The 27,235-nt window shown below is 40.4% G+C and overlaps 1 protein-coding gene across 1 annotated transcript in view; it reads right to left on the bottom strand.

The window, feature by feature from the left end:
- Positions 1–21,013, bottom strand: part of CRACD (capping protein inhibiting regulator of actin dynamics) — a gene marked incomplete at both ends in the record, with an annotated part of 125,746 nt that extends 104,733 nt beyond the window's left edge. Inside the window, one exon of the mRNA XM_080796367.1 lies at positions 20,947–21,013. Within this exon, the coding sequence (XP_080652493.1) occupies positions 20,947–21,013 (67 nt within the window). The remainder of the gene's footprint in view (positions 1–20,946) is intronic.
- Between the last annotated feature and the right edge of the window lie 6,222 nt (positions 21,014–27,235).

Genomic DNA, 27,235 nt, shown 5'->3' with positions numbered 1-27,235 from the left:
CTGAGCATAGGAAGGAGTAGATTTTCTGAGTTAGCGAAAGTATATCCTTCACATTATGTTTATTGCTTTTAGTGGAATCTTTTCTTGAATGCATCTCATAAATTTTTTCGTAGCAACAGAGTATATAATAAACACACTTAAACACTTTTTTGCTGACTCAGAACCATCATAATGAAATTTGTTACATTATAGCCCTCTGGGGCCACTACAGAATGGAGGTTAACTGAGCTAACACAAAAGAGCTAAGAAAACAGATTCGGTAGTTCTTGTATCTGCTTTTCTCCTTCCCTCATTCTCAGCAGCCATCCTGCAGTGGAATGCTAGGACTGGAAGGTGATCTAAATCAACTAACAATCTCATGCTGAAATTCCTAAGTTAAAAAAAAAAAAAAAAAGTATCAATCTAATGGGATGGTCTGTCTTAATCCTCTTAGGCTGTTATGACAAAATACCACAGACTGGGCGGCTTATAAACAACAAAAATTTATTTCTCACAGTTCTGGAGAATCAAAGTCAGTGATCAGGTGCCAGCAAGGGCCAGTGAGGGCCTCCTCTGGACTACAGACTTCCTGTTCTGTCCTCACATGGTGGAGGGGGCCAGAGAGCTCTCTGGAGTCTCTTCTATAAAAGCACTAACCCCATTCAGGGAAGCTCTGCCATCATGACCTTGTCACGTCCCAAAGGCCCTACCTCCTAACACCATCACCTTAGGCATTAGGATTTCGACATACAAATTCTGGGGAAACACAAACATTGAAACCACAGCAGTTGGTCTAGTTTAGTTCACCAAATCATCAAATACACAGACACAGACACACACACAGACACACACACACACACACACATTTGGAAAGAGAGAGTGCGCGGAGGGAGAGAATCTTTCAAGCAGACTCCCCCTGAGCAAGGAGGAGCCCAACGCAGGGCGTGATCCGCACAACCCATGAGATTCTGACTGGAACCGAAACCAAGAGTCGGACACTTAACCAACTGAGCCACCCAGGTGCCCCAAATCATCAAATATTTACAATATGCTTCCTCTGGGTCAATTTACAGTCTTAAATTCAAAGCTGATTAAGACAGTTTCTGCTCTTATGAAACATAAGATTTCAACTTTGGTAGAAAGCCAAATGTTCTCCTCTAAGATTGTGTGTGAATAAGAAAACCACACTTAGAATGCAAGCTGGTGCAACCACTCTGGAAAACAGTGTGGAGGTTCCTCAAAAAGTTGAAAATAGAGCTACCCTATGACCCAGCAATAGCACTACTGGGTATTTACCCTAAAGATACAAATGTAGTGATCTGAAGGGGCACATGCACCCAAATGTTTACAGCAGCAATGTCCACAATAGCCAAACTATGGAAAGAACCTAGATGTCCATCAACAGATGAATGGATAAGGAAGATGTGGTATATATATACAATGGGATACTATGCGCCATCAAAAGACATGAAATCTTGCCATTTGCAATGACATGGATGGAACTACAGGGTACTATGCTGAGTGAAATACATCAATCAGAGAAAGACAATTATCATATGATTTCACTGATATGAGGAATTTGAGAGGCAGGGTGGGGGGCCATGGGGGTTAGGGAAGGAAAAAATGAAACAAGATGGGATCAGGAGGGAGACAAACGATACGAGACTCTTAATATCACGAAACAAACTGAGGGTTGCTGGGGGATGAGGGGAGGGTGGCGGGGTTATGGACATTGGGGAGGGTATGTGCTATGGTGAGTACTGTGAAATGTGTAAGCCTGATGATTTACAGACCTGTACCCCTGGGACAAATAATACATTACATGTTAATAAAAATAATTTTTAAAAGAAACCTCAAAATTGCAAAAAAAACCCACCAAAAACAAAAACACAAAACCCCGCTAACAGATTCACATATATCTATTTTGCTACTTCAGTGTTATCTATTTTGTTTTCAGGGCTCCAATCACACATTCATTTTTCTGATGACAATAAACAATACCTAAATGGATAAGAAAAAAGTTCTTAGCAGTCAGAACACACTTGCTTTCCACAGTCACAATCTGGCCTTACAACAACATCCCTTAAGGTGAGGTTGCCAAGCATAAATTCTATCTAAAAATGGAGACTTCTTTGTATTAAAAAGTAATATGTCAAAGAATCATTTTACAGTAACCAATGTTCTGCCCTCAAATTACACTTTAAAGGTCCAAGGGGACATTAGGTATATTTCAACATGTTTCTCCCATTGCACTGACCCAAACTTCCTGTCTCCATTTAACAGTGATGAACTAAAGGAAAGTCCTAAATATTCCTACTTGATCATGGGTAAATCTAGCGGTAAGATTTTTCCTTTATAAAGAGACTTTAACCACCTCAAGACTCAAAATCAAACATAATACAAAATATAAAGGATACTTGAGGTAAGAGAAAGACAGAAGAGAGAGAAGAGAGAAAAGGGAAGAAAGGAGAGATCTGAGGAAGGTGGAGAGAAATGGAAGCAAGAGAAAAGGAGATCAAGAAGAAAATGACAAAGACTAATACCCAATCAAGATGTCTTTATTCACAAAATTACATCGCTGAGAGAAGATCACAAATGAAGAGCTATTACCTTACAAGAATAAGAATGTGAAGAGCATAACGTGAGGACCGAGGGACATGGCTTAAGGTCTGTATCCTCTGACACCTAACCTTTTCTAGATCTGATACCAACTGATGACACCTGGCTCCCAGCTCCAGGGCAAAGGAAGCGTGTATGTCACCTGCTTTTCGGGTAGAGATGGAAAAGCTCGGTTTAAGACAAAAGCAAAATGTGGTAAAATAGTACTAGCAACTGAGGGAAAAAACCAGGTTTGAACCAGGATTAAGTAAGTGGAAGGTTTAGTCAACACAATAGAAAGGAATGATGAATAAAAGACTCGGGTAGAATAGGTTAAACCATCACTATTTACAGATGATATGAGGAAAAACCCAAGAAAGTCACCTAAAAACTACAAAAATAGAACAGAATTCAATAAACCTGATGGAGTATGAATCAACAGCTTCATAAATAATAAACAAAAGATATAATGGATGAAAAGACCTCAATTATAATAACAGCCAAGACAACAAAATCCCAAGGAATAAACTTACTAGGAATATGAAGGAATATGGGAAGAAAACTTCAAGCCACTTTTAAAGGACAGGCAAGTGACCAAATGGAAAGGCACACCATGGTATTGACAGGAAATTGTGACATCATGAAGATATCATTCTCTTGAACTTTACCTAGAAGTCAAGTGCAATTTCAATAGAAAAGAACAGTGGGAAAAGCTCTGAGATAAGACAGTAATAAGGCAAAGTCAGTCCTACCAGATATTAAGATGTTTTATAGCCTCTCAATAATTAAAACTGTATGAAACTACTGCATGAATACACAAATCCATATGAGAATAGAAAAGCCCAGAAAATAGATCCAAATACATTTTGAAATTTAATATGCTACAAAAATGGCATCTTAAATCAGTGGGGAAAGACCATTCAATATATGTTGTTTGCAGAGTTGGAGAGCCAACTGGAAAAAGATAAATTTGGAACCAATATTCACACCATACACCAAGATAAACTCCAAGCTGAGCAAAGATTAAAATGCTGAAAATTTAACCATAAAAATACCACCAACCACACACAAAAAAATGAGAACCTGACATTATCTGCCCCCTGGTGGAAGGACACCTATGAAATAGTCTTCAGGTAAAAAAAATCCAACTTAAGTCTGATCACTCCTTGATCCAATTACCAATTTACAGAAACAGAAGAACAAAGAAACTACACTGCAGGGATGCCGTCAGTGAAACCCATGTTATGGGAGACTCGACACTCAGGACACTCAGGGTACAATACTCCAGAGAAAATGCAAGAACAGTATGACTGCGTATATATTTGTCATAAGGAAGGAAAGAATACAGATTCATATTTTCTTACATATACATCAAAAATCTCTAAAGAGATTCACATAAAACTAAAAACAGTGGTATCTTGAGGAGGGAAAACTGGGCATTAGGGACGGGGTGGAAGGAAGAGTTTGCTTTATACCTTCTAAACCTGAATTTTTGACCTTTGGAAATTCATTATTTATTTAAGAATTAAAGAAAGAAAGCAAAATTAAAGTACCAATGAACTTCTTAAAAAAGGACAGTAGCTCTTAACCTTGAAATGACCATGATAAAAGCTCCTGAGTAGAAGCTCCTGAAGAAGTTAACACCAGGAAGAGATAACGAGCACCTAGATTAAGGTAATGTGTCTTGCTTTTTTCACTGGAGTATTACAATAGTTTCCAAATGCATTTTTCTGACTGCAGTCTTGCACGTTCCAATCTATACTCCATGGGGCTGTTGCGATATCTTCTTAATGTTGCAGTGATCTTCCTAAAATGCAGATCTAATCATGTTTAAAGACTTTTGGAGGTTTCCTTAAAAATTAAAAATAGAACTACCAAAAAAACAAACAAACAACAACAATGAAAAAAAGCAGAACCACCGTATGATTCAGCGATTCATGGGTATTTATCCGAAGATAATGAAAACACTAATTCAAAAAGCTATCTGCACCTCCAAGTTCACTGCAGCGTTACTCTAACACCCAAGACATGAAAACCACCTATGTGTCCACTGATTGATGAATAGATAAAGAAAACACATATATATGTTTACAATAGTATGTTATTCAGCCATTAAAAAGAATGAATTCTTGCCATCGGGAATGAAATGGATGGACCTTGAGGGCATTTTGCTAAGTGAAATAAAAATCCAAAAAACTGAGGTCTTACAGAGAACAGATGGGTGATTGCCAGAGGTGGGGGTGGGGTGCAAAGGAAGATATGAATGAAGGGGATTAAAAGGCAACTTCCAGTTATAAAATATATAAGCTATGGGGACATAACATACACAGCACAGTGACTATAGTTAATAATACTGTGTTGCATATTTGAAAGTTGCTAAGAGGGATCTTCAAAGGTGTGGTGTTTTTTTTTTAAAGATTTTATTTGTTTATGTGACAGAGAGAGATCACAAGTAGGCAGAGAGGCAGGCAGAGAGAGAGAGAGAGAGAGAGAGAAAAGGAAGCAAGCTGTCCGCTGAGCAGAGAACCCGATGCAGGGCTCCATCCCAGGACCCTGAGATCACGACCTGAGCTGAAGGCAGAGGCTTTAACCCATTGAGCCACCCAGGTGCCCCAAAGTTTTTATCATAAGAAAATAACTAGAACTAGGGACGCCTGGGTGGCTCAGTCGGTTAAGCAGCTGCCTTCGGCTCGGGTCGTGATCCCAGCGTCCTGGGATCGAGTCCCACATAGGGCTCCTTGCTCCGCAGGGAGCCTGCTTCTCCCTCTGCCACTCTGTCTGCCTGTGCTCGCTCTCTCTCTCTCTCTGACAAATAAATAAATAAAATCTTTAAAAAAAAATAAAAATAAATAAAAATAAAAAAAAAAGAAAATAACTAGAACTATATATGGTGACAAATGTTAACTAGACTTACTGTAGTAATCATTTTCCAATATATACAAATATGGAATCATGTTGTACACCTGAAACTAATACAATGTTAGATGTCAATTATACCTCAATTAAACAAAAAACTTTCAGTGTCTCTGAAACCTACAGAATCCTGTTCAACTCCCTAGCATGGCACATCATTCAACATCTTTCATAGTCTAGCTTTAACTTCTCCCTTTCCCCAGGGTTTGCCTTATCACTTCTCAGTACAAATCCTAAACCCCAAATACACTGAATTACCTGCTGGATTCTGATACATCAAGCACTTTATTCTCTGTCCCTGGTAATCTCCCTGCCTCGAACTTGTGTCTTCTCTTCTCCAGCTAAGACCCACCTAAAATGTTCCAACTTTATGAGGCCTGCCCTCACTTCCCCCAAGTAGAACTTACTGGGACCATGCTCCTCTAGTAGAACTGATTCCCCCCTTCCATCAGGCTCAGAGTCCTCTGTTCAAAGGTATAATACAGCGCTTGTCACAGCATGCCATAACTATTATTTGCTCTAGTCAGTATTTAATAAATGAATTATCATGCCTTACAGCCAACCCAACTCCTTCTCCAAAGATCCTAAATTCAAAGAATGGGATTCCAAAAAGAGAATCAAAAGCCAGGGTTGTAAACAAAAATTACTGGTTCACTGAAATGAATTTATTGGCTTGTCTTCATTCCAGATGGTCCTTGAAATCAACATCCTGCATTACTCACACAGCACATCGAGAGCAGCAGCGAGGCTTGTGCCCTTCTTCCAACAGGCTCCAGCAGGCTATCAGACTCCTTTGGAACAACAATAGGAACAACTTTCCCCCAGGCATATACCAACTAAAACCCCACTGTCTAATTTCTTAGGCAGGTGAGCAAAGCTGAAGAGCTTGTTCATGGAGAGCCAAGAGTTGGTCATTAAGAGCAGAGACCAGAAATCACACATATTCCTAATTAGATCCCAGTGCTAATCTCCTAGAAAGCAAAGGAAGCCTTCAATCTCACTACTTTTTTTTCTTGCACATACAGGATATTTGAGTTGGTGAGCAAGTGTGGGAGTGTGCGCGCAGAAATCCTCCCCAGCCCAGACAAAGCCACTGGGCATGGCTGCTGACCAAAGTGGGGGAGTGGAGGAGGCCCTCCGGACCAGCGGCTGCCTGCCCCACCTGTAGGTAGGTCGCCGAGAGTTTTGACTTCCTTTTTTTTCTTTTACTCAAGTGTAATCTTTTGCATCTTTCTCATATTTCTTACAACCAAACTGCCCTAATTTTACTTCCCTCCTCTTCATTTTACTTCCCCGCAGCGTTATCACACTGCAAGCTTCAGTGCCCCGAAGAGTCACTTATGTTTTTCCAGATGATGCTGAATCTCTGACCCAACACCATTCACGATTTCACCAACACAACATTCGAGCACTGACCTAAATCATGACTCTCTGACCACCTCTTCTTCCGCTGGGGCAACCCCAGAACCACAGGACTTTAAGCTGGAAGCTATCTGAGAGATGGAGAGGTGAATGTATTTGTTCAAGATCATGCTACTTAACTGCAGAACCTTGATCAGAGTCTGTTTTCCTCATGTCCAGTTCACTGCCATTTCTATCACATCAAACTATCTCCATCCCTGTCACTCCTTCCTTTTATTTTAGATACTGTTTTGAATTTCTGTTTCATAATAAACTGTGATCTTGCCCACTAGAATCCTCAAATGAAGGAATTTTCTGACACCAGGAACATTTTCTTGAATTATACTCAAATTCCCTCTTGCAACAAGGAGTCAAAGTGGTGGGGGAGGGGCCAGAGAACTGGAGTTGCGGGGACACTCACGTTATTAGTCTTCAATTCATCCACCAGTTAGAGAGTTCTGAAGTGACCTGGTATTACATCTATTTCATATTACGAGTAAGTTGTATTCGGGGCAGTGAAGGTCAAAAGGCAGACCAGGCTCCACTGCAACTACTTGGCCAAATATCAAGAAAGACAATAGATTTAATTGCTCTGTGTTACAGCCCAAAATAAATGAAAGGAACAATATCATTATAAAATAAATAATTCCAGTGAGAATCTCCCTGCAATCACCCAAAAGCCTTCTGGGGAACAAATTATTAGTAGCCAATATAAGAAGAAAATTCCTGCATATTCAAGTAGACATCTGTTATGAATTGAACTTTGTCCCTCCCAGAATACCTTGGAGTCCTCAGCCCCAGTACCTCAGAATGTGACCTTGTTCTGAGAGAGGGTCTTTACAGAAGTAATCAAGTTAAAATGAGGTCATAAGGGTGGGCCCTAATCCATGTCCTTGTAGAAAGGGGAAATTTGGACAAAGACATGTAGAGAGGGAGGACAGTCTGAAGACACAGGGAGCACATCTATCTAGCCAGAGAACACCCGAGGCTACCAGAACCTGGGAGAGAGGAATGAAGCAGAGTCTCTCTTACAGCCCTCAGAAGGATTCAACACCGCCAACACCTTGATTTGGAGTTCTAGGCTCCAGAACTGTGAGAAAATGAGTTTCTGGTTTTCGTTTCATTTTGTTTTTGTTTTCACTTTCTATAGTGTAAGCCGCCCAGTACACCGTACTCTCCCATGGCAGCCCTCACAAACTAGCACAACAGCTGGTGACCAATGGGATTCTCATAACCCCAGCCAGTACCGCCGGCAGGAATTAAGCTCAGGTGAACAGCGGGACTGCCTCTTAATGTTAGTAGGTGGTATAGAGCTTAGCTCACCACAGAAAACAAATCCAAATGTTTTACTACTTCAGAATAATTTACGTCTCTATGCAAAGGCCAATTTTAAATGATGCTTCTCTCTAAATACCACACTCACTTTTTGTCAAACCAGGGTACAGAGAGTGGCCGCGCATACATACACACATGCGTGTGCACGCACGCACACACACACACACACAACGTGCACACGCACACACAGAGTAAATCCCTATATTGGGCTTTGAATAGATCGGAAGTTCCCACAGTTGTTGAGACTCTGATTGCAACAATTCCTGTCAGTTTAGCAGATGAGATTGGAACAGCTGCATCTTCAATACACATCATTGTCTTAAAAAGATGTTCAGAGTGAATTGCAATTAAATTACAGAGCTGTCAAAAAGGGTTATAATAATAGCATTTATTCACCACATTTACAAGGCCAGACATACACAAAAGGAAATAAAAGCTGAAGGAAAAAAAAAAAAACCCTCTCCACATTACTTACCTCAGCAGGAAATTTGGTCGAGGGGAGAAGAAAAGCTGAATTAGTTATCAGGCAACAAGCAGAGCAACAACAATGCTCTGTGTTTCCGAGGGTCCTCCATTCCAGAAGTCAGAGGCGCTTTAAGTCATCATCTGGTGGAGACTCATCTCTCTTTTACAATTGGAAAAAGGAGGGCCAGCAAGGTTGCCATGACTCACCCACAGTTACAGACAAGCAAGGAGGAGCTGGGATCTGAACCAAGAGCAAGGGTGACTCCCACCAGTGGCCTGAACAAGGAAAGCAAAATCAGGACAGCCAGATCTGGCCCCTTGTTTTGCTCTCATCTAGAAGAGGATGTTAATTTATCCAGCGATTGTTTGTAATGCGGTTCTTGGAGAAGCTTGAATACTGTTCTTCGCTTCTGCCAAGATGACACAAGTAAAAGAGGGGGAGAAAATCCTCCACTGCCATTTATGCTAGTCAGTTCTGTTACTGATCAATAATGCATTCAGAACCAACGGAAGAATGGTACAGTTCACTTAGTCACCTTCAACTCGGTGTCCGAAAGATAAATTGAGGATAGTAAAGCTTATGCAGTGAGAAAACTCCTTGAATAAAAACAAAAAACAAAAACCAACAAAAAAACAACCCAGCTAACTAGATCACCATGTAATCCCGCAATCAACAAATATCGACTGCGTTCCCTCTTTGTGTACGATGTGCTAGAAACTGTCAGGGACACAGAGGGGTGTCACGTTTAGACTTGTTTCTCAAGAGCTCATAATCTAGTGAAAGAGAAAAGATACACAGAAAGATAAAGCGAAACAAGGCACCATATATACTGCATTCTAAACTACTAACTGTGCCACATAAACAAGTTCAGAACAAGAAGAAAACTAATTGGTTCTTACCAGTCTCTCTTTCACTCTTTCTTCCCTGCATATGATCACATGATGGCGGCTTTCTTGTCACCCTCAGGTTTACCTGAGTGTTCTAAAAATCTACTTCAATTGGTCTTTCAATTAAACCTTCCTTTCCACTAGTAAGTGGTATTTCCATTATACATAAAGTCCCAGCCCAACCCCCATTTTACACCCTTGCTTGGTGGCAGTGGAATGAATCACTGGGGAAAAATAAGACAGCTGTAACAGTGCTACACAGGATAAAATCTGTGACTTAATAGGAGCTGTTCTCTGAATTCAGACTAAGGATAAATAACACGTGACATTATTCTTCTATCCTGTGCCAAGGGCAGGTATCACTTATTGATCATGTAATTATTTTTCTTCTCAGTGCAAATACAGCTCTATAATCTTTCTTAACACAGTACCACTGAAAGCCACTGGTAAATGGTTAAAATTGACTTGGATAACAGAAGCCACTGGCAATTAAAGTCAGACGTTTGTGTCTAACTTTTCTTTTTTATTTTTTGAAGGTTTAATTTATTTATTTGACAGAGAGACAGAAAGCACAAGCAGGCAGAGCGGCAGGCAGAGGGAGAGGGACAAGCAGGCTGCCTGCTGAGCAGGGAGCCCGATGTGGGGCTCGATCTCAGGACTCTGGGATCATGCCTGAGCTGAAGGCAGCGCTTAACTGACTGAGCCACCCAGGCGCCCCTGTGTCTAACTTCTTAATAAGCGAATTAATGTCATACAACATTTACTGGGCTGGGTTGAAAATGTGATGAGCAGAGCATGATTCAAAGACAAGTGTGGCAGGGACGGACATCTACGTCCCAGTATCCGTTCTCCATTTCCTCAATGAAATGGTAAACTCCAGTTTTAGCGGGCTACCTGGCTCTCTGCTAAAAAGTCTATAGCTAAATTCTAGATAATGAGATATAATCAACTTCCAGGATGTGCGCTTAAATGGGTGGAGAACACACACTAGGCCTGGCCAAGGAACAAAGAGAAGGAACTTAGGTCCCACATGTCCTCATGGAGAAAGCCTCTATTCTGTCCTGAACTTAAGCTGTTACAAGACAGAAACAAATTTCCATTGTATTTAAGTTAATGTTATTTTCAGTACTGTTCTTTATGGTCAAGTTTATATTCTGATCGGTTTAAAAAAATTATTCACACTATTATTCACACTATTATTATTAATTCACACTAACCTAGAGAACCAATTCTTTTATTAGGAACAAAACAATATGGAAGAGTAAAAGGAAGTTTTTCTTTCAAGTAAAAATCAAGGAAAATATTCTTCCAATCTGCTTTTCACGGTTGAGTATCTCATATGCTTATAAAATCTGCATTTATGTAGGGAAAAGCTGAGCAAGAACAGATCTCATATGCCTTTGCATATAAATCTGATCAGAGGGAATATCTCAGATGGAAGTTCACGGGTACAATACTGAGCCGCGGGAGTACTGGAATGTTTCAAAACGACAGACCCTGACTTTTTGCCATCAGAAAGGGAAAACAAATCTGAAACAAATCTGAGGATCTATGCCAGTAAATAAAATAAAGTATGTTTTTCTTTAATAAACACTGGACTTTTAACTTCTTTTTTTTTTTTTTTAAAGATTTTATTTATTTATTTGACAGACAGATCACAAGTAGGCAGAGAGGCAGGCAGAGAGAGAAGGGAGGAAGCAGGCTCCCTGCTGAGCAGAGAGCCCGATGCGGGGCTCGATCCCAGGACGCTGGGATCATGACCTGAGCCGAAGGCAGCGACTTTAACCACTGAGCCACCCAGGCGCCCCTGGACTTTTAACTTCTAGCCCTTTTCCCAACATGCACACATCCATGCACACACACACACATGCACACTCAAACACACCCATGCTTATACTCACACACAGACATGCATACAAACAAAACATTTACACGGGTACAAAAGAGTTTACAACAATACATGGGGGCTTGGTCATCGGTCCTGGATGATTTTGGCTCTTATAAAGTACCTCCCCCCAGTCTCTGCCCCACTTCAAACTACTCTGTGGTGCTACCGTAGTCTGGACAGCAAGCGAGACAGGTGTGTGGATGTTCAGCCGGCCCTTCTGCAACCCGGCTAGAACTTCACGGTGGGAACAAATGCAGGGTTTCCGAAGGCCAATATGAACGGATTCCATCTCCCATAACTCTTGGTGTGTGCATTATTTATTTTTGGTGGGTGTGGGAAAGGAAGGGAATCTAATGTCCTTTTAATTTTTAATGTCAGCACCCAACTTTAAAAAAAACCCTCTGAAGACCTGATTTACCTCAGTCCTCACCTTTCCCTGGCTTACTCTCCGGCAAAGCTAGGCAATAATTACAAAAAACCAAAAGGATTATGATGATTCATTTTTCTCTTTTTAATTTCACTGAAATTTTTCCTTTTTTAAACATGTATTATCTCATTTAGAAGTGAGACCTAAAAAAATCACCAAATTAGAACAGAATGAGAGAGGAGTCGAGTGGATCTGTCTGCCTACTACTAAAGCAGCTCATTCAGTGACGCTAGGGAGAAGCATTGCCAGATCCCAATAACAGACCATGTTAATCATAAGAGAAGGAATTTTAAATATGTATGAGCAAAAACAACCCAAAAAAGTGCAAAGAGCTACAGCCTCGAGTATAAACCAGAGAAGCTGCGGTACTCAAGGAACCCAAATGAAGGGATCTGGATTATCATATTAAGAAAAAAGGACAAGGGTGCCAGGGTGGAGCAGTCCGTTAAGTATCCAACTCTTGGTTTTAGCTCAGATTGTGATCTCAGGGTCATGGGATCAAGCCCCGCTCGGGCTCCATGCTCAGTGCAAAGTCTGCTTGAGATGCTCTCTCCCTCTGCTCCTCCACCCCAAGGACACAATTTCTCTCTCTCTCTCTCATATAAATACATCTTTAAAAAAAAATAAGAAAGGACATTCTAGCTTATTGATCTTGCCACTCCGTGTCAAGGAACCCGCCAGGTTGTTCTGTAGGCCAGGTAAACGTGGAGGGTTATGCAGGCGTTTCCCTCCATGAGGGCACCCAGCCAAGCATGCCAGAGGTGAACGAAGGCACTCGTCCTGTCCCAGGCCAGGGGCTCCAGCACAGGGCGGTGTCTGCCTGAAGGAGGGGCAATTTTTTGGACTATGTACAAGGTTTTGAATCATGGGCCCCTGGGGCCGCATCTGCCTGGAGAGGACACTGTAGGATACCAGATTATGCCAACTCCAGAATATGCCATATTAGCACAAGGATTATTTTGAGCTGAAAGCAACTGAGAAGGAGATACAAGAAAAGCTCTCGGCCCTTCCCTTCTTTGCCTAGAAGCAAGACAAACATTTACAAAGGTATCCTCCCTCCCTTTTCTACCAGGAAGGACAAAAGTTAAGGACTGGAGACAATTTAAACCGTTACCAGCCTAGACATGGCACCAAAAGAATCTATGTAACAAACCTTACTAACTAGCTTTTATCTTTCATTAGTTCCTCTCTATATTTGCCTTCCCACAATTTGCCACCCCTAGAATTCAAAGTCCTTTTCTTTTGTCTTGTCATGTCTCTAAATATCCGTTGTTCTGGTGCTAGATGGTATAGAAAATAAAATTCTAACCATCCCTAAAGTTATTGCCTCTGAGTACTCCCATTCTAAATGTGATACACACATTAAATAACTTTTTTTCAGGGGCACCTGGGTGGCTCAGTCAGTTAAGCATCTGACTCTTGATTTCAGCTCAGGTCATGACCTCAGGATCCTGGGATTGAGCCCTGTGTTGGGCTCCACACTCTGTGGGGAGCCTGCCTCTCTCTCTGTCCCTCCCACCGCTCATGTTCTCTCACTCTCTCTCTCAAATAAACAAATAAAACCTTTTAAAGAAAACAAAAACAAAAACAGGGGGGAAAAAAACCATTTTTTTTTTTTCAGGGCACTTGGGTGTCTCAGTCAGTTAAGCATCCGACTCTTGATTTTGGCTCAGGTCATCATCTCAGGGGTTGTGAGATCGAGCCCCCTGATGGACTTGTGTTCAATGTGGGGTTTGCTTGTCCCTTTCCCTCCCCTCTGCTCTTTCCCTGGCTTGCATGATTGCTCTCCCTCTCATTCAAATACATAAATAAAATCTTAAAAAAAAACCTTTTTCGAAAACCCCATTAATCTGGTTTTTTGTCAGTCTAATTTAGAGAGCCCCAGGTAGAGAACCAAGGAGGATAGTGAGAAAAACAATTTTTTCCTGCCTTACAACACCTGTCCCTCATTCTCAAAAAGCATTTTGTTTCAAGGATTAGAAGATCTATAGCCCTGTATGGAGTTAAGTACTAGGTGATTTCAAAAAATGGAAGGAGGAGGATTGGAGATACTAAGCATGCACACTCTTTCCGTATCAGGGTACCCCTGGGTTAGGAGGTGAGGCTAAGGTAAGCAGAGCCAGTGTAACCTGGAGAGTCCCAAAGAGCCCCGTGCTTGCTCTAGCGTTTTGCTTGTACTGTTTTAAACTTCGTGGTTTTTGAACAAGGTGCCCCACATTTTCATTTTGCACTGGACCCCACAGATTAGGTGGCCATTCCTTAAGGTAAAGGTGGCACCGTAAAGGGCTGAGGATTTAGAAACCGCTCAACACTGCAGCCTCTGGGAGCACAGTTCAATATGCAACTCTTGACTTGGGGGAGGAGGGACAAAGGGACCTCAAGAAGCTACTGAGCAGGCCCGCCTATAATCCGTGGGCTGGTAACGACAGAGCACCCAGGGCCTGCTACCAGGAGTGAGCAGCTCAGGGTGGTTAATTCTGTAACCCAGTTGCTCCTCCTGCAAGTATGAAAAGACTATGAGGACTTGGGGCCCTCAGAGGATTACTCGCAGGTACCAAATAACACAAGTACTCCAGCTCAGTGATGGTCCCTTCCATCCTATGCAGGGATGCTTGACTACTAGCCCGAGACAGCAGGACGGAGAAACAAAGAGAAATTCCTTCATTGACTAGTTTGATCACAGACACTTCTTTTAAGAATGGGAAAATTTGATTATCAGACTCACCTGCCCTCCTCCTTTATTACCCTTCAGCATTTTTATCCTTCTCTTTTAACTTTTTAAACTATTTTTCTAAAGATTTTATTTATTTATTTGAGAGAGACAGTGAGAAAGAGCATGAGAGGGGAGAAGTAGTCTCCCTGTGGATCTGGGAGCCTGATGCAGGACTTGATCCAGGGACTCCGGGATCATGACCTGAGCTAAAGGCAGTTGCTTAACCAACTGAGCCACCCAGGCACCCAACTTTTTAAGCTTTTATTACAATGTGCAATATTACCAAGGCTAATTTTTTGATAGGAAATATTCAGGGAACTTCATTAAGATGATAAGTATCCCCCCACTAATTTAGCAGTGAGACAAGTGATTAGAGTGAAAATTCTTTTGAAATTTCAAAATGATAGCACAAGTGAGGTTTTAAGACTTAGCCTACTATCATCTCCAAGTGATAGAATTATAAAGAATTTTTTAAAAGATTTTATTTATTTATTTGAATCTTAAAAGGGGGGATACACCTGGGTGGTACAGTGGTTAAGGATCTGACTCTTGATTTCAGCTCAGGTCATGATCTCAGGGTTGTGGGATCCAGTCCCCCGGATGGGCTCTGAGCTCAGTGGGGAGTCTACTTGAGATTCTCTCTCTCCCTCTGCACCCCGTCTGCTTGCAGGGAGTGAGAGAGCACGCACATGGGCCCACAAGTGCAAGCAGAGGGAGGGACAGAGGGAAAGGGAGAAGCAGGCTACTCACTGAGCAGGGAGATAGATGAAGGGCTCGATCCCAGGACCCTGGGATCATGACCTGAGCCGAAGGCAGATGTTTAACTGACTGAGCCATCCAGGTGCCCAGAATAGAAAGGATTTTTTATCTTCTTTAGATTCTTACTTATCTTCAAAATGTTTCATAATATTTTATGATTAGAAAAAACAAAAATTTCAAAAGGTTTCACCTGAATAAAAACTATTTCCACATATTTTAGAAAGATCTTTTTCCATATAAACTTCTGATACACTATGTTTTTTTTTAAGATTTACTTTTTAAGTATTCTCTACACCCAACATGGGGCTTGAACTCCTGACCCTGAGATCAGGAGTGACATATTCTACTGACTGAGCCAGCCAGGGGTCCCTAAACTGCTGGTATACTAATTAGAAATCAAATTTACCTATTCATTAAAGCTGGTTTCTTAAGAACTTCTACTTGGTACTACTTCGAGAGCTTAGCTCAAATTGCTCCATTTTTTCATCTTTGAAAGCCTTAAGAAAGTCACATAATTTTTCAAATGTGGGGGTTGAAAAACACAGAAAAAGAAAAGTAAAAATCATTCATAATCCAGTTGGTAGAAAAAAATAAAATAAAAGCAAAATATCCCTCAACCCATTCTTATACATGAACAGACTTATCTACAATACACGTTTTTAAATAAAAGGGAGATACACAATTTTCACCTTTTCACATGAAAGTATATCATGCACAGCTACATTGGACATCACATATACACACAAATACACATGAACCTTGTTCTTCTTAACGGCTATCTGAACCGTGATTTATTTAGCCAATTCTCCTATTGGCTGAGCAATAGATTGTTTCTTACCATTGAAAATATGGCTTCAATGAATACGTCTGTATATGCATTTTTTATACAATGCTATTACTTCTGAAAAATTCTTTTTTATTTTTTAAGTAGGCTCCATGCCCAGCATGGAGTCCACTGTGGGGCTGGAACCCATGACCCTGAGATCAAGACTTGAGCTGAGATCAAGTCGGACCCTTAATCAACTAAGCCACCCAGGTGCCCCTACTTCTGCACAATTCTTAAGAGTGTTATTCTTCAATTAAAGAGAACAGACATTTTAAATTTTAATAAATGCCATCAAATTAGCCTCTTCTAAGGTTGATCAATTATACTCTCATAACATAGGAGTACCCTATTTCTCACATCCTTAATTGCATATAACATTATCAGTATTTTCCAAATGCTCTTAATCTGATGCTAAAAAAAGTGTTTTCACTCACATCCCAGAATATCTTTTCTTATAATTTTTGGTCACTTGTGAAACTTTTGTAAATGTGCTCATATCCATGCCTATGCTTTCACTGTCTCTCTTACTGTTTGCTTTTATACAATTCATGGCTCAGCGCCCCCCAGTGATGTCAGTCGAGTCCCTGGGCTGAGGCTGCCCTTACACTGAAGGGACAGTAGCATCTAAGAACACAACAGCCTCATTAGTTAATTTAATCTTTCATTGCTCTCACATCCTAGCAAGAAAGAATAAAAGATGCCATATTGCATGGAGCACTGGGTGTGGTGCATAAACAATGGAATCTTGGAACACTGGGGGGAAAAAAAAAGATGTCACCTACTACGAATGACCCAAAGTATAAAGCTTTGACAGTGCTTTGCAGTGTTAAAATACCAAGAGACAGCTTAGTGGAAAGCAACACACCACAGCATACACAACCATGAAGTTATTTTCTTCGTTTGAATAATTTCATGTGTCCACACAGCAGTAAGAATCACGGCACTCCGCATCACACTGTGAGCAGCCTTAAAGAGACAGAGCCATCTACTCTCACCAGAAAACTTTTAAATAACTGCACAGAACACTCCTATCATCCTTTGTAAAAATATCTGGATGTGTACAAAAAAACTAGAATAAAATTTATCAAAAAATGACAAATGTTTGGTTAGAATGGTGAGCTTGGGAGATTATTTTTTCTCTTCTTTAAATTCTCTAAATTGTATTTTAGTTTCATCATTTAGAAGTAAGTCTTAATTCTAAAATTAGAGTGGTCATGATTGCACAACTCCATGAATGTACTAAAAGCACAGAACTGTACACCTTAAAAAGGTAAATTTCATGATATGTGTATTATTTCTCAATAAAGTTGTGATCTTTATAAAAGTTAAATTCTAAAGTTAAAAATACTGCATTGCTGGGGCAGGCAATATATGGGAACTCTGCTTTCTGTTCAATTTTGCTAATAAAACTAAAACTGCTCTAAGAAAATAAAGTATATTTTAAGAAAATACTATGATGCAGTTTTTAATTTCCCACTAATTTTATGTTAAGAATTCTTGAAGGCAGTAGAATACATAAAAGTTATAGCACAGACAAACCTCTTTGCAACCCCTTGCTCTTGGCCACAGTATCTGATAAGCAGTTGAATCTGGCTTCTTAAAGTATCAGTAAATTTGTGTCAGCATATTCAAAAAATTCTGTGTGACTTTGATCCTAAGGCAACTTCTTGAGCCTGTGTAGTAGAGTGATCTATGCTTCCACTACGCTTAGTAGAATTAACAATATTAAGATTGAGAGGGACAGTATCTTGGAGATATTCATTCTTTCTCTTTCTACTCTGGCTCAGGTTCTGGAGTCCCAGCTGAAAATTTAATTGCATTGAACTATTTCATATAAAAAAATTAAGTTCTAGGTTAATTAAAAAGTCACTAAGAATAAATTGATTCCATTTATCACCAGTGTACTCTAATGGACAAGAACTCTCTGGGGACTAGCTATTCTTTAGAACTTTCTATTTGAAGGCTAAGCTAAAAAAGGGAGAACTTACAAATATTGCATCTAAAGTGCTAAACAAGAAGCCATAATAATCAATAAGATATAAGTGAACTGTTCTACTATTAAAAAATTTGATAAAATAGACTTCTGAATGTTTCTTTAATTTTTCTGTTCTTCAAGAAGATACATAAAAATAAGATCCATTTTTATTCCCAAATGATGAATGGAAACAAAAGAATATTTCTGTGTTATGGCAGTCTGGTGTATGGGATCTTAGAAGTTTAAGTTAACTCCAAGTGTTATAAAATCTGTTCTTGAAAGCTCAGGTAGGAAAATGCCTCATCCTGAAAGGAAACTTGAGAAATCCTCAGGAAGAAATTCTTAAATACTGGTTAGATTTCAAACTAAGGGCATAAGGAAATGTTAGGTTCTTTCTAGCCAAGCCTATTTCTCACACCTAAATTAAGGTACCGCTAAAAACATGACAGTGTAACTTAGAAGGGACATCTGTGACTGGAAATAACTTTCGTTAAGGATTTCTTTTGCCGGCTATGCATCAAGCTGTGGGAACTGACCTCCCCAAACTGTCACTCTGTTCTGAAAGAGGTGAGAAGGAGCCCCGAAAAAATGCAAACAAATAATAACCCAGAAGCTGAAAAAATACAAAGGAATCCACCTGATGAATGAAAAAGGCAGGAAACTTTTGACTGAACTTAGGTGATCTATGGCTGCTCAGGTTTTATTAAATTTGAATCACTACCCATCAAAAAAACCAAAAAAACAAAAAACGAGTAACCTAAGGTTAATACTTTGGTCTCACTTTAAAGTATATTATTTTCTCTACGCCTTTTATTTTCCCCTTCAACTTCAAGGGTACCAATCCTCTATTCAGATTTGTCTTGTCTTCTTTTTTTTTTTTGTCATCATGGGGAAGGGACACATTTTCTTGTTCTATTTTATGGGCACTAAAAGGACATGGCCATGGCTCTAAGAAAAGTGTTACTTGTGAAGTCATATAGAGCACAATGCCTGGCACAATTAGATAATAAACTCTCATTAAGTAGAGAATAAGCATTCTGCTTTTGAAGGTTCTGTGATCTACTTCATCACAGGTGCAAACTGTTCAGCGCAAACTGTTTTTTCCTATTTCCATATTAACTACTACCTCCTACCCCATCTAAGGGACATTTAGACAAATATCTTGCTGTATTACAGGAGAGTAGGAATGAGACAGATCATTATGTGTCTGTGTCTTCCCTGATTAAATGCCAGAGTCAACTTCTAATGTCAAAGACCTACAATAACACAAATTCGCTCTGGGGAAGGTGCCTTGTCCTACCTTCTGTTCGAGGCTCGTGGTCAATGGACTACATAATTTCTCATGATCTGAAGAAATAACAGCTTCTAATGAAGCCTTGTTTACTCAGGGTTTGGTTAAGAAATACTTGAGAAATCAACTTTATAATCACAGAACTGCGAAGATGAGCCACATGGCAAAATAAAGCTGTGGTTTCTAATGAGGAAAGATAATGCTGTCAAGGGAGCCACATAATCAAGAAAAAAAGAAAAACATTCTCCCCCGGCCCCCCCAAAAAACTTACCCTAAACAGTAAGGAACTAGGAAGGTCTAATAGATTTCTTTGTAACCTCCCTTAGGGATACAGTGAAAGCTTTATAACATGAGTCCCAGAATATTACTTTGGGGCCACGCTCTCACACACTGGCAAGTCATACTGGCCAGAGGGTCTGTGTTATTGAGTGGGGGCAAAAAGGGAAAAAGAGGAGTTCAGCGCAGGCATAATGCAGAATGTCTTCCAAAGCTCTCATTTGCCCTAATTTTGATTTCTACTTTCCCAAAGAGGAAAGTTTATAACATCCAAATAAGCTATTTTAAACCTATTTTTCTTAAAGGAGAGAAACTGCTCCAGATAAAACGAAACAAAAAGACGTAACACCTCAGAAATCCACCAGCAAGAATGAATTAGTATACACAGATCCTTTATATCTCTGCCAAGAAAGGTGGGATAAATCCAATCACTATTGGTTTCCATGTACATCATTGGAAGGAATTTTGGGAGAAAAAAATGAAATGAGAATTTAAAGTCAAAATATTCTGATCACTAGTAGTAAAAACAGATGTATTTTAGGGATCATTCAATGCAATATATTGTGACAATTCCTATTTATATGGTATTATTGAAGGATGAGGTTAACTAAATGTTATTCCTTTCAGTATCACCAAAAATACAAGCATTTTGAACAGAAATTTTTCTATAATACATTGTACACGAATAGAACGTAAACTGTTCCGGGGGTCTCAGGGCCAATGCTATTAGTTTCAAGGCAATAAAGTGATGTCTTAAGGGAGGCATTCAAGATGGACTGTTCCTGTCAGTGCCCTGGTGCCTTAAACCATTTCTGTGCCCATTTAAAAGTAAGTATTCTGCCTCCTTCTTTCGTGTGTTTAACTGTCACTTCTTATTAGTTGGTGAGTCTGATTCTCATAATTCCTTCTCCTTTTAAATCTGTGCTTCGTGTGCCTGTGAAAGAGGAGATTAAATGATCTAGCAGGACAGAATTATATGTATAGAGAGAATCACTAGGTGTCAGGCGAAAGTCTAAGAAGCTCCCCCCGGAGTTTGGAGGATGAATGGCATCTGTTTTAGCTGCCTTTGCTTTGCTGTGTCCCAGACAGTTGAGGTTACTGTACAAGTAATTTATGGTTAAATCCAAGTAGTTCTGTACACTAGAAGCAGTAAGGAGAAGATGGCTTTTGTCTCTTTAATTTGCCACTCAGAGTAGCCACTCAGTACCGTACCTGAAGCAACAGCACCCAGAGTCTGATTATGGACATTCTGTGTGAGTTTAATTTCCTCCATGGCCATGAGTTTGTTAAATGTTACTGAAATTAAAAGTACAGCATGCAATCTGTGAGAGCAAACTTATGAAATTGTAAAAAACAAACAAACAAAACCCCCCACAATTATATCGTCAATTCTGTCCTATATCTTCCACTTCAACGAAAGAAAACACATCACCCTTTGTCACACGGATACATATAATTTGTAAAAAAATGGAACAGAGGGGGGGAAACAAACCGACACCTGTAATAAAACACTGGAATTATTATTGCATTTCACAGTCTATAAAAACGGCACATTCACAGAATTACAGTCTCCGTTAAACTGCTGACCCCTGCCAAGGGGGAGAAATTTACTGCACTCCTCACACCTGAAAGGGAAAGGTAGGATTAGTTCATGGAGGCTTTCCCTTTCGGTATTAATGGAGTCAGTGTTTACACTAGAAGAAACTACATAACTCCCAAACTATGAAAAAGAAAACTCTACCTTGCCAAATATACACCTTCCCACATCTTATCTCTTCTGTATCAAAATGCTCTCTGATATCCAAAAATCTGTATTATTATTATAGCCTAATTTCTTGTAATGTTTTTAAGCTAAGAGAATAGTAGGTTTATAAAATGTAACAATAATCATGATAATGTTTTCTTTTGTTCCCATATTATTTTCCAAGTAGTTCAACATATTTTGCAAATATTCGTTTTCACAGAGGTTGTTTATTAGGAAAAAAATGATCTTGGATTGACAAACTAAGGCAAAAATGATTTTTGAAACATTTAAATTTATATAAAGGTTGAGTGTTACCCTCCTGCTTTGCCAGGTATAACAAGTTTCCATTTTAAGTTCTATTTCTTTATAAAAATCAAATTCCATCTGCTTTTCTAGCTATGCCCATAGGTTCTTTTGGCACCTGTCTTCCTACCTGGTGAAAGTAATCACCTAAACTGTCCTAATACCATAATGTCTTTTTTTTTTTTTTAACTTTCTTCTACTTTTTCAAATACCAACCACATTTTTTATTAAGTATTACTTTCTCTGCATTTCTATAAACTTTAAACTTATATAAATTTAAAATTTAAAACATATAAATTTAAACTTAAACTTATATAAATTTAAAATTAAAAAAATAATTTTACTTTTTTAAAGTAGATTTCATGCCCAGCATAGAGCTCAACGCAGGGCTTGAACTCACGACCCTGAGATCAAGAACTGAGCTGAGATCAAGAGTCGGACATTTAACTGACTAAGCCATACAGGCACCCCTAAACTTCTGATCTCTGTAATTTGTACAGCTTTTATCATTTGTTTCTTTTTTTTTTTTTTTAAGATCTTATTTATTTGAGAAAGAGAGAAAGTAGAGGGAGCAAGAGAGAGCATGAGCAGGCTTGAGAGACAGAGGGAGAAAGAAAAGTAGACTCCCCACTTAGCAGGGAGCCTGATGTGGGGTTTGATCCCACGACCCTGGGATCATGACCTGAGCGGAAAGCAAGTAGTTGACTGATTGAACCACCCCAAGATGGCCACTTTCTAATCCCCAGAACCTGTAAACATGTTATCTTACATAGCAAAGGGGCTTTGCAGACATGATTAAGCCAAGGATGCTGAGGTGAGAAGATTATTCTGGATTTCTCAGGCAGGCCCACTGCAATCACGAGTACCCTTACAAGAGAGGCAAGAGTGTCAGGAGTCATAGGAAGAGGGACGCTGACAGAAGCAGGGGTCAGAGAAAGACTGGAAGATGCTAGTGAAGGGGAGACTATGGCACTTCGAATTTTGGCCATTTTGGCATATGGATTATTTTGAACTTAAGTTACTTGGGGGATAGTCAGTGCAAGAAGGACACTCTTAACTCTCCTGTGTGTCCCCCCTGAAAGCAGGAAATAAATCTCTCATGTGAAGGGTACCCTCCAAATGCCAGGAACGTAGAAGATTCGAAACTTACTACCTCAAGACTTCCCCAAGTTAGCCAGGGAGGCAAGTTAGGGCCAAGAAGCTGTATAAACAACCTTGGTTACTTTTTCACTATTTGGTACCCCAAACCCAGACCTTTTTGTTCTGTCAATTCTTCACAAATTTATTGTTTGTCTAAGAGGTGCAGAAGCTTCCTGCTCTGGTTACTTCTCTGAGTCTCATGTTCTCAGGGGGCTCCGGGACATATGAAACCAAATTTGTTTTCTTTCCTGTTTATCTATCTTATGTCCGTTTCATTATTAAACCAGGCAAAGAACTTAGAAGGAAACATTTTTCCACCCCTACACTACATTGCTGGCCTTGAGGATGGGAGGAAGAAGTCTGAGGTCAAGGAAGTAGGCAGTCTCTAGAAGCCAGAAAACACAAGGCAAGGGATTCTCCCCTTGAGCATCCAAAAGGAACACTGCCCTACTGCCTCATTTTAGACTTCTGACCTCCAGAACTTGCATTGCTTTCAGCCACTAACTTCAAGGGAATTTGTTACAACAGTGAGAGGAAACTAATATACATCTTTAGATAATTATCAAGGTTTTTCTGGTCAAATAATTTTGGGAAACATCATTCACTCTATCTCCCTCTCAGTGCCTACAATCTAGGAAGTCCTACAGTAAAGAATCCTGTTTAACTTTGTTTAACTAGAATTTTCCATAAGTTCTGACCGTAGACATTTGTATGGGCTATTTAACTGGAACTTACTTTGGGAAACAATGGTTTAAGGATTTATGCTATGGACGATGGCATCCAGAAGGATGCCAACATTCACTAATCTAGACTGACATTCCATCCACTGATGCCATTTCAGTGAATTATTATTGAGTGTCCATTACAGCTCTTCATGTAACAGGTACTGGAAGAGGGAAGAAGGGATGAGATATAAAGACAAAAGAAAATATTACTGATTCCAAGGAAATTATCATTTCATATGGGATATAACATATTTACCCAAAAGTATAAACCGGGTAGAAAATGTTATGTTCTGTGTGCATATATGGGGGCAAGATGAGCTGTTATGGAAGTCTGGAGGCAAGAAAATGAGTAATTTCTGGGAAACAAGGGGTGTCAGAGAATGAATTATAGAAGAGCTGGCATCTGATTTTGTCTTTTAAGGCCAGGGAGGCTGAGGGGAAGAGAGAGAAGAGAAGGAGGGCATTTTGGAGTGGTGGCACCAGGGTGACCACAGGCACTATCTATCCCAGAACTAAGTGGTTCCCTACTGGGATAGGTAAGACAAACCTTGGTAAGCCACATCTTTGTCTGTGTAATCATCAGAAGTATAAATTGGTGTACCAGTTCCAGAAAATTCTGAAGTCCTTACAAAACCACCAAAATTTATGGCAAATAAATGAACATCAAATGACATGTTTTTAAAATACACAAGTATTAGGGCACCTGGATTTCAGCTGTTTGGGTACCTTACTCTTGATCTCAGCTCTGGTCTTAATCTTGGGGTCATGGGTTTGGACCCCATGTTGGGCTCCTTGCTAGACATGCAACCTCCTTAGAAAAATAAATAAAGTAAAATACAGTAGGGGTGGCTAGGCGGCTCAGTCAGTCATGCCTTTGGCTCAGGTCATGATCTCCAGGTTCTGGGATCAAGCTCGGTGTTGGGCTCCCCATTTGGCGGGGAGTCTACTTTTCCTTCTCCCTTTGCTCATACCCTGTCTCTGTCTCTCTCTCAAATAAATAAATGAAATCTTTCAAGAAAATAAGATATAGAAGTACATATAACCAAACACTTAATATAAAACTTTATCTTATATGCTCCTTTTGGGGTATCTTTCTGCATGGAGTGGACTTTCTGAGGTTCCTTAAAATACATACCCAGTAAACTTTAGACTAAAGATGTTTTTTTGCTTTTCCTGGCAAATCTTCCTAGTGGTAAGCCTGGCTTTCTTGATTGTCCCTTGGACCCCTAAACTTCAGTTCAGAATTGGAGTTGCCTATTCCGAAAAGTTTCAACACCAACTCTGTGCATGAAGACTACGCGTTAATAGTAAATGCTAAAGGAGAACCATTCCTGTGCTACTTTAGCTTCCTGTTTGGTGTCAGTTTTAGTCTCCTTGGGAGCAGAAACTATCTCACTGTTCATTCTTTGTAAGCCGAGACTCCAGAGCAGGGGAGGTATTCAACACACGTTTGTTGAAATGGTGAAAGGATTATCAGAGTGAAATCTTGGCTCCACTCAAACCGATTTAGAAAAAGAACTTTTTTAAACGTTTATTTCAACATGAAAAAGGAAGATTAAAACGCATGGCAGTTTAGAGATAAGGAATTCAACAGAATTTTTTGGTGGGGAGTGGCCTTTAGGCCCTAGAAGAAACAGGCTTATCTCTTTCTAGAAGAGATGCCTACACTGTCCATGGGCTTGATCCAGAGATAGTGGCGAACCAAGGAGTTATTTTCTGAAGTTTCATTAAAGAAAGAAAGGGCAGGATTTAGAGGATCACAGCCTCCTCCCAAGAAACATATTCACATAGGTGTGACCTCTGGAGATTGTGTGCCCCCACCCTGAGCCCCATTTGTCTGGCAAACACCTTCTCATCTTTCAAGCCGGCTCAGATGACACCCCTGGGAGGCCCTGCGGCTGCCTTTGGCAGTTGTTCACCCTGACCTTCGTGTTGCCCAGCACTCTGTGCAGAACTCTCTCAAATATCACTAATCACATTTTACACGGTTATCTGCTTACATATCTGAATTCAATTCCATAAAGTTCTGCTAGGGCAATGTTGGATTCAGAGGCTCCAGGGCAAGGACTCTGGCCTTTAGAAGCTACCTCCTTCTCTGGAAGACAGACAAGCATACAACTACTTCTAATTCTCGGCAACTGCAGGAGAACATGCGTGGAGAAGAGACCAGGGGAGGGAGGGCAGGGTCAGAGTTCATACCCTTGGCCCTCAGCACAGTGCCGGCACAGAACGAGCTCCATCCATGTCAGTGGAGGGAGGGAGACGGAAAGAGATGAAAGAAGAGGGGAGGAAGAGAGATCAACAAAGTGCCCCAGCCCATCCCTGTCACTGCTGTGTGTTGTCAACTCACTGGTTACTCTCCAGGTGGTATTCTCAGATCCCTGGAAGATATTTAGGAGCAGACAGCTGGTGCCTCAGCCACACCTGGCACAGAACACATTCACGATAATCACCATCTGAGGGTAGCGAGTCATAATTTGTCCTCCATTTAACTGTCCTCCCATTCCCAGGGGATCTGCAGGAAAGAGACTTCCAGAGGTTGCATTTGCTGAAAGCACTAGCTCTATGCCAATTTAATTCTCAAGTTCTGCATCACTAGACCAGCAGGATCTTTTGCTCCTGCAAAAGGATTGAACTAGAATTTGGGTCCCCTCACAACCTTGTTTGCCATCCAGCTGCCCCTTTCTCTGCCAGCTTCATCTGTGCAGCCTACCTTGGGTTACTCTGGCAGAGAGAGAGAGAGGAATCTCACGTCAGTCAGGCCTCTGCTGTCTGCATCCCGCAGCCCTCCCTGAGCAGCCTCTGTTTCACGGGGGAGAGAAGGGAGGCGGCAGGATGGTCAGCCTCCTCTACAGATGAGAGTGTAAAGTATTTCTCAAATTTTCATCTTCAACGGCTGGTATCATTCAACTCCCCGGGGGGGGGAGACTACGCCTTGTTGCTTAGCTAGCAATATAATCTCTAGCTATCCTGATGCCAAAGTATCAGTTACAGGTTCATCTGGATGATGGGATAAATTGGGGTTCAGACCACTAGACAATGACACAAACTGGAGGTGGGGGGAAGGATGCCAGAGGGGACCGACCGCCATCCTGAAGTAAAGTTGAATTCTTCATATCCTTCCAAATTAAGTAACATTAAGTAACTTAAATCTAAACTGCGAGTTATCTCATGGAGAGAAACCCACCCGCAGCAGAAGTGAAGCAGGTATTCCTGAAGAGGGTTTTTTTTTCCTTCGAGGCCTAATTAGAGAGATGTTAACACTCCTGCAGCACCCAAGCTCTCCCACTGTTATGACAAGAGGAGATTGATATAAAAATGACTTGTGTTTAAAAATAAAATGTTTTACCAGACACAAAAAGTCACATCCTGTATGATTCCATTTATATTAAATAGCTAGAATAGGTAAATCCCAAGAGACAGAGAGCAGATCGGTGGTTGTCAGTGGTTGAGGGGAAGGAGAAATGGGGAATAACTGTTTAACATGTACGGGGTTTTTTAATTTGGGTAGTGGTGAAAATGTTCTGGGATAGTTGCTCAACACTGTGAATGTACTAACGGCCACTAAATCATTCACTTTAAAATGGCT

The sequence above is a fragment of the Martes martes genome (assembly GCF_963455335.1).
Source record: "Martes martes genome assembly, chromosome: 2".
NCBI classification, from domain to species: domain Eukaryota; kingdom Metazoa; phylum Chordata; class Mammalia; order Carnivora; family Mustelidae; genus Martes; species Martes martes.
Note: the sequence above shows the minus strand (reverse complement) of the source record. Positions and strands in the feature narration are given on the sequence as shown.